General features: G+C 33.7%; 1 protein-coding gene across 4 annotated transcripts in view; it reads right to left on the bottom strand.

The window, feature by feature from the left end:
* Positions 1–10: 10 nt before the first annotated feature.
* The window catches only part of LOC136807277 (uncharacterized), a 49,126-nt gene continuing 37,176 nt past the window's right edge, over positions 11–11,960 (bottom strand). The window contains exons 1-18 of one of the 4 annotated variants that reach the window (XM_067063885.1): positions 11,030–11,117; positions 10,596–10,818; positions 10,104–10,155; positions 9,817–9,924; positions 9,048–9,206; positions 8,389–8,463; positions 7,999–8,076; positions 7,084–7,366; positions 6,313–6,542; positions 6,122–6,158; positions 5,719–5,827; positions 5,109–5,301; positions 4,190–4,390; positions 3,653–3,778; positions 2,577–2,681; positions 2,104–2,244; positions 1,490–1,736; positions 573–866 (exon numbers count right to left, since the gene is read on the bottom strand). In XM_067063885.1, the coding sequence (XP_066919986.1) occupies positions 661–866; positions 1,490–1,736; positions 2,104–2,244; positions 2,577–2,681; positions 3,653–3,778; positions 4,190–4,390; positions 5,109–5,301; positions 5,719–5,827; positions 6,122–6,158; positions 6,313–6,542; positions 7,084–7,366; positions 7,999–8,076; positions 8,389–8,463; positions 9,048–9,206; positions 9,817–9,924; positions 10,104–10,155; positions 10,596–10,804 (2,559 nt within the window). In that variant the 5' untranslated portion in view covers positions 10,805–10,818; positions 11,030–11,117 and the 3' untranslated portion in view covers positions 573–660. The other 3 variants (XM_067063884.1, XM_067063886.1, XM_067063887.1) reach the window with 3 other exon arrangements.

Consider the following 11,960-nt stretch of genomic DNA (forward strand, 5'->3'; position numbering starts at 1 on the left):
GGACAAATACTAATCAAAAGAATGATAATTATTTACAAATTTGAGTGCTAAAAATGGATTTATAAAAAGTTTGTTCTTCCAATACTGTGCGAGTTTCTAGAAAATTTGTCCGCGAGAAATCCCCCCCCCCGGAAAATTGGTTCCCAGGAACTTCACCCCACAGAAAATTAACCACTGGAAAATGAATCCTAATCCTTAGGAAAAATGCATTATTTTCTATCTATCTTCAACCTGAACAAAATTACAGTTAAACCAATTGCTCCAGAAAAATCCACCAAAACGAGGGATGGGCGGTATATGGACCTCTTCTACAAAATCCGTTACATGATCAAATAGAAAAAGTAAATTAGAATTGCGTAATCCAAAGCTCCCGAATGTTGAAAATTGTCTTGACTTTCAGAATATTTAGCGTTTAATAAAAGGGCAATTTTCCGTGGGGCAAATTTTCTGACATCACTGTGCGAATAAGAATTTAGTTATTTGAAATTTTAGTTAGGGAAGAATGCTGAAAAATCGTATGGTGACAAAATAATTCCCAAAAAAATCCCCGAAGGTATAAGATAGATTCTTTATCAAGCCGAGAAAATGAAAAAGGAAAACCCCGGGGTTCCATCAAAGTTCATTCTCAAGACTTTCTCTCTCTATGGGACTTTCTTGGATTTAATCCTTTTCAGATTTTGTACGATTTTGAAATTGACTTGTCAAGTCTCTTCCTGAATATGGGTCGACAATTCTAATAGATGCACGCTTCTTTGGAGTAGGTTTTGGAGTTTGATGATGTAGAGATTGTACGATTCTTTGACGAGTTTGCTCCAACCATTGTTGTTGCGGAATATTTTGCTGATCATATTGTTGTATTTGTTGTGCTTGAAATTGATCGAGTGGATATAACTTGATGAATCAACTGATTCTTAGAAAAGTGAACTGCAAACAAGCGAATGGACCATGCGAAGTTATTAAAGTACACGTGTTTTTTTTATTAGAACCCAGTTTGTAAGAACATTTAGGCTGAAATTTGGCAAAAATTTAAGAACATTATAAGAACATGTCCAGCCTGAGAATCGAATAGTTTGACGAAATTCGCTTAAAAATCTTTAGATTTCTTAAGGAATTTTGTGCAATTATTACTGTAATTATTCCTCTCATCTAAAAATAATAGCAAATTTACTCGATTTTTAACCCAATATCGACATTCAAAGGTTTTATTAGATTTTAAGAGAATCGATTTCAAGAACGTCAATAAGAACATTTCAGGCTGAAAATTGATGCGAAAATAGGCACACCCAGCCTCAGCTAAAATTAAGACGTTCTAATAAAAAAAAAAACGTGTATGTCTCAAAAGTATGTGGACACTATCTTCTATCCTTTATATCATTCTCCTTGGAAATATCTTTCCAACGGTGTATAACTTTCTAACATAGCTTGAATACGTGCTTAGAAAATGCTCAAAAACCAAAGTGTCCACATACTTTTGAGACAGACAACATACCATTACGACTGTGTTCTCCTGGGGCCTTTACTTGTTCTTGTCTTCTGTGCATTCTTTCTTTAAAGAATTCCAGTCGTAATTCTCGTCTGATTTGATCAACGGTTTTTGGATTTCCTTCATCTCTTCGTGGTACCCAGTGGTTTGACCTGAGATCGATGACATCTTTCAATGCGAATTTTATCCTAGATGAGATCTTTTTCTTTTCGATAATCTTTTCTAGCCGTTGGAAGTATTCATCTATGCGTGGCTGAAAAGTTTAATGAAATAGCATTGTGCAATGAATAAAGAATAATTTCAACCTCAAAAAATGCAAACTCCTCAAATTTGCGAAGTTCAGAGACTAATTTGCGATAAAATAATTTGAGGATTCTTTCCAACTTTGACCATAAGTACTTTTTTTGGTCCACTCATTCATTTTGTAGACTTTTATCTTTCCAATTTCTAAAATTGATGTTTTACAGAAATGGACAAAATCGATTTTATCAAATTTCAAAAGGAGTTATTAATCACAAAGGTTATAAATCTTTGAGCACAGCCAGCAAATGTACCTTAGTACACAAATAAAAAATCAAAACCAGGAAGACTCCAAAATGGAAAAAATTAAATATATTTACCTTAGCTTCTTCGTGATCAAGTTGTTTTCCAACAGTACTAATTAATTTACAAAGACATTCTAAATCTTGATCCACTAAGGCAGGTCGACTTACTCTGATGAACTTCAAAATACACTCGTGCATGATTTTCTCATTAATCATCTAAAAACCAGAAAAAAACAAGCTACTTTACTTTTATGGACCTCTCTGATAATAAAATTAAACATTTTTGAGAAAATAATTTTGAAATTATAATGAAAGCATATCTATTGGGAGAAACGCTAAAAAGACTCGAAAAAGACTTTTGAAAAAGTAATAAAAAAAGCTACATGGCTAATCAGCAGATCAAAATCATCATAAATGATTGAAAAATCTAGATTTGGAAAAGAGCGCCGCCTTCTGATTAGCGCATATTTTCATTAAATACACTAATACATTACTGGTACTAAAGCTTCTTTCGCATTCCCCAAAGAATAGATTAAACTTCAATTCACCTTGAGTTTAAACAGTTCACCAATAAAACGTACACATCCCAGAATACGTCGACGATTTTTCAATTTGTTATCTAGCTCTTCTTTCCACTTCTTCATCTCTTTTTCCTGCAGAGATAAGAAGTGCCGATTTTAGTACAGCCTAAACAGTCTGGTTTGCCTTTTGCAAACGTCAACAATTGCCAAGTACCTGAAAGCAAGTTAAAAGAGATGCACGTCGATTTTACTATTCTCATAAGGCGAGGCCAATTTAATTTGTTGTTTTACGGTCCAAGCTACCCAAAAAAGAGGGACGGTCGGTCGGTCGGCAAAAAAATAAAAATAAAAGTAGAATTTCACCTATAAATTCTCCTAAAAAGGCAGCAAAAACTACTACATGTTAATAAAAATGCGAACTAGATAAGAAAAATACACCAAAAAAACGAACTCATGAATAAAATGAAAAATTGAATATGAAATCCTCAAAACCTTGGAAAAATACCAAAATTTTTAAAATTTGGCAGTCTTACAGACAAAGAAAATATAAATATATCAGCAAAATCAATTTTATTTTTATTTCGATTTTTGGAATTTCAGGGTCGGTCGAGCCTGTAAAACAGCTAATCAAATTGGTCTCGCCTAGTAAACAGATTAAAAATAGTTCAGTCAGAAATAAAGATCTCCTAGATAGTAAACATATTTTCGATTTTACTTATTAATACACGCTTTTTTCATAAGAATGGTATAGATCCATTTCATCATGGATATTCTTAACTTTTATGGGAAAATCATCTTAAAATATTCTTACAGCATTCTTAGGCTAGGATCCTAATTCAGACTAGATTTAACATTTAGTACATACGTCTCAAGCATAAAATGGTATTTTGTGAAAGGGGGTGAGCCTTACTTGGGGGTAATTGACAATTTAGAATTATGAAAAATGGCATTCTTAGCTTGAGAAGCAAAATTCTATGATGGTGATATTCTTAGCATTATTCTTTATTTTTTGGCCATTTTCATCATGGACATTCTTATAAAGTGTATTTAAAAAAAAAAGAAGCGTGTATCTAGCTGCAGATAACTTGGAATGGTTAATGTACTGTTTCAAATGTTTTGCTTCTGTCTTGTTCCATCTGTATATCGTCTTTTTCAAGTTCTTCTTGACATTTATTGAGAAGAATCTTTCGGAAATTCGTGTTGGATTTGTCACCAGGGATAGATTTGAGCTGGAAGTAATAAATAGATTAACTAAAATATTATTTCTGAAAGAAAGAGAGGGATTATTGTCGACTTTGGTTTGTTGGTTTTCAAAATAACTTTCCAAATTTTTGATTTGTCGATGGAATTACTGTAACGTTTGAGCAAAAATATATAGTAAACAATATGATTTGATTTAACCATAGCAACCAGCAATGAACTTTGTAGAGACTGTTGATTATATATCAAGAATAAATTATTTCCAATAGAGCTATGGGGATTTGAGTTTTAGTGGATAAATGTTCACGTCGTACACTCTTTTTGCGGGCTTTTCGCGAATTGAAAAAAAATGAAACTTTTGGGCTGAGCGTCATAGACTCAATTTAGCGAATCGGCCTCAACTTTTAATCCACGCAAAATTTAATCTTGATTTAACTTACCGAATCAGTCAAGACTCTACACATATTTGCATAGGCTTCACTATAGAGTGGTATATTTATAGCTGTTTCATAAATGATGTCAACTTCAATTTCAAATTTGGGCACCGTATCTACTCTCAAATTAGCTAGTTGGTCGACAAGCTCCTTGAACTTCTGTGGTGTTAATTTATTCACTATCGCACGAACGTTCCGTTCAAGGTTCTAAATAGTCAAAGTAAAAGAAGATCGTTTTATTCAAACACGATTCGCATGTACACTTTGCACAAAAACGAATAGTAAACTTTGGAGGGGAGGAGGCTCGGTTGTTGTTATTTTTCATGATTTTTAGGGTTAAATGTAATTTTCTCCAATAAATCTGGTTGTTCTTAATTTGTTCTTAGGGCTGGTTTAGTCAGCCCCATTTTTGGCCCTGCCTGTTGGTGGTTTGTTTTGATAAATTTCTTTTTCGAATTTTCGAGGAAATTCAATCTGAGCATGCGCAGCAACCTAAGTTTCGTGTACTTTTACAAGAAATCGTACAAAAGTTGGCTAAAAGTGGATCAAAAAACGGCTGTCTAAAGAGAGCCCGCTTTCTGCCTATTCTCTTGATTATGATCGGCAAAAGCACTCGATGCGAATCAAATGACGGCACCGTGCCGACTTTACATAACATTTCACTTTAGACAACCCACTTTTGGCCCACTTTATGCCAACTTTAATTCGCAATTAGAATAAGCAGGGCTAAAAGTGGGTCGACTAAACCAGAGCTTAGTAGCACATGTAACATTAAGCAATATTCAAAAGATAGAGTACAAAATTAACAACTCAACTGCCCTACAGATGATAAGTTAATATAAAAATTTAAGTTTAAAGTTGGAAGACTATGTTGGAAGAGAACCTAAGAGGATCAGGAGGAATTTTAACAAGAAGGTTTACTTACTTTCATTTCAAGTTCATCCTTGCTTAACTGTGCGTCAGTTATTCTACATCTTTTCCATGGGTTGCATGTTCTTCTCAGCTCATATTGTTCAAGATTCTCCGGTATAATTTCTTCGAATCCAGGTGCAGCTTTTGTGTCTTTGGATTGTTGTCCATTACTGTCTGACTCTGTTCCATCATTTTCTTGTTTTGACCTATTTATATTGAAATGAGCAGTGCAAAAGACTTAGAGCTTTACAATCATTTTAAAAAATTTAAAAATTCAATATCTATATAGTCCAGTAGAAAAGTTTTTTTATTTTGTTATCTGCTTTTCATCTTCATCTTTAAATTTTTAGAAGGATTTTAAGTCTAAGTTCGACCACTCAAAATCATCTTTCCAACAGGTATAAATTTAAAATATCTTTTTTCTTCAAAAGCAAAAAATTGAAAAAAAAGGGACACCACCTTTTTTGGAAAAGACTTTATCATTAGAAAATGGAGATTGAATATAGGCATGTATTTTCACTGCGTCCCAAGTTAACCTTTCTCTTCCCTTTGAAAAATTCTCAAGAAAACCCACTTCAAAGAGAGAAACTTTTTCGTGGTATTTTAACAGTATATTAACGTACTTTTGGTCCAGGCTCAAAGAAGTTATCATATTATCCAGCTTATCCATGGCATCATTAGAATCATTCTTTAATAGTGCTTGCGCCTCTTCTTTCATTTGAGACGATCCTCCTGAAAATATGTAAACAAAAGGAATAATGGAATGACCAGCAACCAACCCCACGGTGGTTTGAGTAATGTGTGAATAGACATTCAAAAGAAACTGCCTAAAAATTAAAATCCACATTTTGACTGTCTTGAAGTTAAAGTTCATTTTAACTGCGCTGTTAGAAAGCTAATTTCTTCCCTTTACACCCACTTGGTGCAAATTAATTTACCCGATTTTACAGAAAATGTTAATAAACCATTTTAATATCGGGTTTGCGTGACTTTCGGAAAACAAAAGGGGATTGCATTAGAACAAACCTTCGTCATTAAATATCTTGGGGTTGCTTTGGATTTTCTGAAAAAAGAATATACAAAGCATTAATTATAATCAGATAGGACCAGAATGATAAAGTGTATGTTTATCAAAAAAATCTGACCATCTCTTAGAAAGAAAAAGGCTCTTAGAAATAATGCATTTAAATTATAAAAGCAAAATATAGGAATTTTACCACGATTTCAACTTCATTTGAACTGGTCAGACTTTTCATAGGATCTTCTGACTTGAGGAGTCCAGCTTTCTTTTTAACTTGATGTGATTCTTCACCAACAGCGATTTGATTATGTGATTGTCCTTCGGGCAAGTCAAAATCATTTACTTTATCGAAAGGTTCAGGTGGAATTTCTTCAGCAACTGTCTTGTCAGGTGGTGCTGGTACACTTCCCGGATATTCAACATCAACTGAAGAAAAACAAACAATGTTATGGGGTCTTGAAGTCACATGGTCTTTTTGGACAAGGACCATAGTTTGGATCACAAGAGAGTGACCAAAACCTTTTTGTTAAAAGTAACCTCTTGTCTCGAAATTGACAGTCTTTAGGGAATATTTATCAAAACATGAGAATTTCGGTAGAAGTAATTAAATTATATTTTCAGCTTCAGCTGCAGTAGCGTAGCCGAGAGGGGCGCAAAATTTGTGTAGGAGAGCAGATTTTTATGACACTGTAATTATCTATTCATGTTATTAAAAGATAATTATAATGATAAAAAAATCTGCTCTCGTCCTACACAAACTTTGCGCCCCTCTTGGCTATGCTACTGCGTTGTGCTAGAATGTCTGTCTGAAAAACATTTGGGGTAGCCTGGAGGCTTCAAAAATGGTCGGCTTTGCCTGAAATCCGACACACTTGTTCCTTGAGTGAATATCTAGGTGTGTTTTTAAATCTAAAATGTATCGATGAGTTCAAAAACACTACTATTATTGCAGCATAATGGCAACAACCTTTTTCTTCGCTATGTTTCAATTTTTGTACAACTTGTTCGGCAGCCAAAAGTCTTTCCTTTGTTGTAGCTAATTCAGTTTGAACTGATTCGAACGATTTCTTTAGAGTGACCTCGTTATCTTCCAGAGTTTTGATCTTTAGCGTCGCTTCTTGTAATTTATCTTCTGTTTTATGAAGATCAGCTTGGAAAGTGTTTCTCATTCTATCCATCTCCATAAACATGAGTTTCATATGGTGATGAATGTTTGCATCGAAATGTGTCGAAAGATCTGCATTTTTCATCTGGAAAATAACACAAAATTAGATCATTATTCTTCTTACAACTTTGATGAACGAGCTATAAAGTCCTTCAAAAGTGTGTCCATGTTGCCAGATTTGGTTTTCAAACAAGCTGTAGCTTCTTATCTAACAAACAATATGAAAAATCTAAACATATTTTGGATCCGTTAAGTTTGAAATTCGAAAGCACTCTAAACCTCAATCTAAGAATTACTCCAATTATCAACGCATTGCTGAAATCTCGAGAAATTTATTTCCTCTAGTTATCACGCGTAGTTATGGAGGAACTGAGCTGCAAATTCGTATGCCAAGTTTAAATTTACACAGAAGCTTTATTAGTTAGTTTCAACTCCATAACAATGAGTTTATAAAGATCTTATTTAGCATGGTCCATTTACTTCCCCTAATTATTAACGCGTACTTCTAACACCATAACATTGTAATCTACCTTCTTTAATTTGTTCACGTGTAGCCTCCAAAAGAATTATTTTTTGCCACGAAGTATATTGGAAAAACTAGGGTAAATCAGTTACAAAAACCAGGCTTTCTAAAAATTTAATTATATCGAGGAATATCTATGACATCCAAAATTCATGAAAAACATATTATGTCTCTTGATAGTTCCAAGCACTAACCTCAAAGTTACAACCAAGTCTAACAAATCCACATGGTACGATTCTATTAATGCAGTCGTCTTTAATATGTTGCTCTACCTAACAGAAATGGTTAAGGGTTGGAATCAAAAGATAGTCAAAGAAATATCATGAGAATATTTTTCAGAATTCCAACCTCTTACTCGGTCGATACAAACTTGAAAAGTTTTGAATCTCCATTTACTGGACACTTTCGGCATTAGTACAAGGGTTGAAATTCGTATGTTTTTTTATTTTGTAAGAATATGCGAAAAAGGTTTTCAGGATATTTTATATGCAGAACTGGCTCCTAGAGAGTATTTGTCGCTATTTGGTAAAAAGAAGAAAACATTTTGAGACTATTCGGTAAGATTAAATTAAATCGTCACAAACCTGACATTGTTGAAGAACTGTGCAGCAACTGTTCGGACAGTCGACAGGGTATTTCGGACAAACATCATAATGATCCTACGGTTGAAAAAGTAGTAACTTTGAATAAAATTTAAAATGCGAGAACAAGATTAACTTAAAAATATTTCTACAACACAGTAAAACACCCCTGTCTCACAGGCAAAACTTTTCCCCTCCCAGTGGAGATAGAAGTTATATTGTTCCAAGTTTAAAAAATCCAGTGGGGATGGTTTTGGAGTGCAATTTTCTTAACATTGAATTTTGAATGGGGCTGAAATTCTAGGGTTTTTTCTATTTTTTTCCTTCAATCAATGTAAGCTGCTCAACCAAAGCTATAATCCTTTTCATATTATTTAAGGCAAAAGGGAAATTCCTCACGAATTTTATAACCACAAACGAATTGTAAGTGCTCTAACTTAGGTTGGATGGGTATAACTCTAGCTTCAAGATTTGGAACCTTTAGAATTTCAGTATCTAAAAGTTCCAGGCTCAGAATATTGCCTGGAAGTCTATAAACCCCTCCCAAATTAAAATATTAAATTAACGGATAAAAAAAATCGACTTTCATGTCCAAATTTAAAACTTTAAAAACATTGAAATAACCAAAATTCTCAATACGTTTGATAAATTAACAGCCACACCTTTAGATGAGAATTGTATAGAAGTTGTTTACAATAACTGCAATCGTCACGATGCACGCAATTGATTTCATGACTCAAGATGTCAACTCTTTTTAGTTTGATATGACAACCTTGGAAAGCGCACTTCAGTTCCACAAAATCACACTTCCGATAATGATTCTATGTATGAAAAATTGAAAAAGTTGCCACAAACTAAACGAAAATTACACGATTCATCGATACACGATACATAGTTCTAAATGAATTATACGAATTATACGATCTACATTCCCGATTCCCTGAGAGTTGAAATATGTTGATCAAGGATTTCACGCCTTTCCCACTTGAGAACCATAGAATGTCTTGATTGCGTGCCAACCAATTAGCACTTAAAATTATAAATTACAAATCTTGTCAAGGAAATATATTATTTAATGGAAGCTCTATCTTTGACTTTCTCTGGTATATTGAGCACTTTACGTATTAAATTGTTCACCAAACAATTAGTTGACAAATTACAAATCTAGTAAAATTTCCTCCTTCGAAATTACTAAAGAAAATGCACAATCATAATCAGAAAGAGAAGCTTTCTTGCCGATCAACCTTCCGACTGGTGACCAGTGATGACCTTGCTCCGGGAAAAATTTCTCGTCACTTCGTTTTTTTCGAAGGATATCATGACCCAGTTAAGAAGAGTATGACTCGAACCTGATTGTTGCAATCATGTCTCATCTACACACAGATTAAAAGGAAATGTGAATAGTTATCTTCCATAAAAGCAACACTATACCTCACTGTACTCAGAGATAGTTCCTGTCCATCGACATTCTTTACCACTTTTACATTTCACTTTCAAAGAATGTTTGATAATTTGATCCAATGGTTCGTTAGACGTCACCTTAAACACAAAGAAGTACTATAATGTTTAAAAGGGATATAAGGTATAAGAATATCTAGTCCCCTCGAACAAGCGCTGGGACGCTCCTTAAAAAGAGATAAACGTTTAGGAGCTTAACAAGCGAGTATTCAATGATGAGATCGAAATACGTTTACGCTTATTTCGAGGGAAAAACAAACCTCTTTTCTGTTGAATCGTCTTTTGCACTTTGGACACGATAAATTTGCATTGCTAAAAATTAGAATTAAAAATCTACTAAATACGATCATCGATGTCGCGGGAAATTGCGTTAGATTGGGCTCTTCCAGAAAATGGACATTTGGAGAGTACACGGGGAGTGGAGTAGTAAAAAATCATCAAAATTTGCCTTGTCCAGGGGGTAAATTTGCCTTGTCCGGGTGTTATTTGGGTTGTACGGGGGGTCAACTGATGTTTGTCCGGGGGGGGGGGGGGGCTAAAAGTCACTTTGTTCGGGGGTAAATCACTGAAACACCCCCCCCCCCCCATATTCAAACTTTTTCTGGAAAATCCCATTATATCGAGACTGAAAAATCTTCTTGGATACTTGTATTCCCTAATATCTAATATTTGCGAGTGTTTAGTATTCTAATTTCAATGAAAATAGAAAAAGGAATTAACGCTAATATAATATTACTTTTACATGATCTTACTATTTTCCCCAGTCATCTAGACAATGCTTACAAAGCATGTGTTTGCAAGGCATCTGTGCAATATCTCTCAGTAGGAGGAAACATATTAAACAATAATATTCATCAACTTTTTGGCCATCCAGCTCAAAGTCATAATCAACTTCTTCATCATTGCCAAGCTTTGAAATTGATTTTTGCTGGTCTTGGTGATGAACAATTTGCGCTTCCATATTTCAATCAAAACCTGAATTTGAAAATTCGACATGTTTTTTTTAAAGAAACTTACTAGTTTCTAAATATTTGGTCTTTCCTATGTCCGTCCACTCTTTGACAAAAGAAATGTTAAAATTAACCCCGCCTCACTTTTACCTCAGCCACCCATTTACAAAAATGCATCTCCTTACAAACCCAATACCAGACAAAACAAGCCCCAGACAATTTAACTATTAAATTACCTCTTTTAAACTTTAAGGTGGTTGGTCGGTTGGTTCCATGTTGTTGATAAAAAGATGATCCTACATTTCCATCAATCCTCTTTCACTGATTTGTTTTTATCTTTTTATTGAAGACACATTTAAATTTTTTGCTAAGATAAACGAAAAATATGCTAAGTAAATTGCTATTTAAAATCTTCAATTGTACTTGTTTATTCGTGTTCCTCAAGTTTGTACTTTCTTTCAAAAGACCTTAAATCTATTCTAATACCGGTGGAAGATTAAATGTACCAAAGTTCTTGGAATTTTCAGGGAAAAGCTTGTAAGGTAGTTTTACGGTAACGGGGCTGCCGTTGCCGTAAAACATTCCATTACATTCCATTTATCACTTGGTAATTAACAAACTGTAACTCATTCGTTAACCCCCCGTCTTTTCGTATTTTCTTGTAGAACTAAAAAAAGTCCAAAAATGGTGGTTATAGCATTTCTAGATAAAAAGCAGATTTTTTGCTTTTTCGTTTTTCATCTTCGTGTTTGAAAATTTTAGAAAAATGTTTTACGCATAATATTCCACTCCGGATTGTCTTTCCAAAAAGTATAAAATCGCTATCTAATTCGAAATCTATCAAAAGTAATACGCAATTGAAAATTTACTGCCAGCTAATTTGAAATGTACTTTAGTTTCAAAGTCATTTGCACGTCACGATATAAAAAAAACAACATCTATCCATTCTTGAATTTTCATACTTCAGATGAGAATGTTTTTAATCATTTATGAACGTTCGAATGGTTATTCTTTATTTGAATTTCATTTTAACAATGTTTAAAATGTTTAAAATAGAAATGATATGAAGAATGACCATTTGAACGTTCATGAATGACTATCTATCCAGTACCTGGGTTTATTGTTACACATTTTACTTTGGAAGAACTAGAAATAAAAATTCTGCAC

This window comes from Clytia hemisphaerica, unplaced genomic scaffold (assembly GCF_902728285.1).
Source record: "Clytia hemisphaerica strain Z4C2 unplaced genomic scaffold, Clytia hemisphaerica genome assembly, whole genome shotgun sequence".
Classification (NCBI taxonomy): domain Eukaryota; kingdom Metazoa; phylum Cnidaria; class Hydrozoa; order Leptothecata; family Clytiidae; genus Clytia; species Clytia hemisphaerica.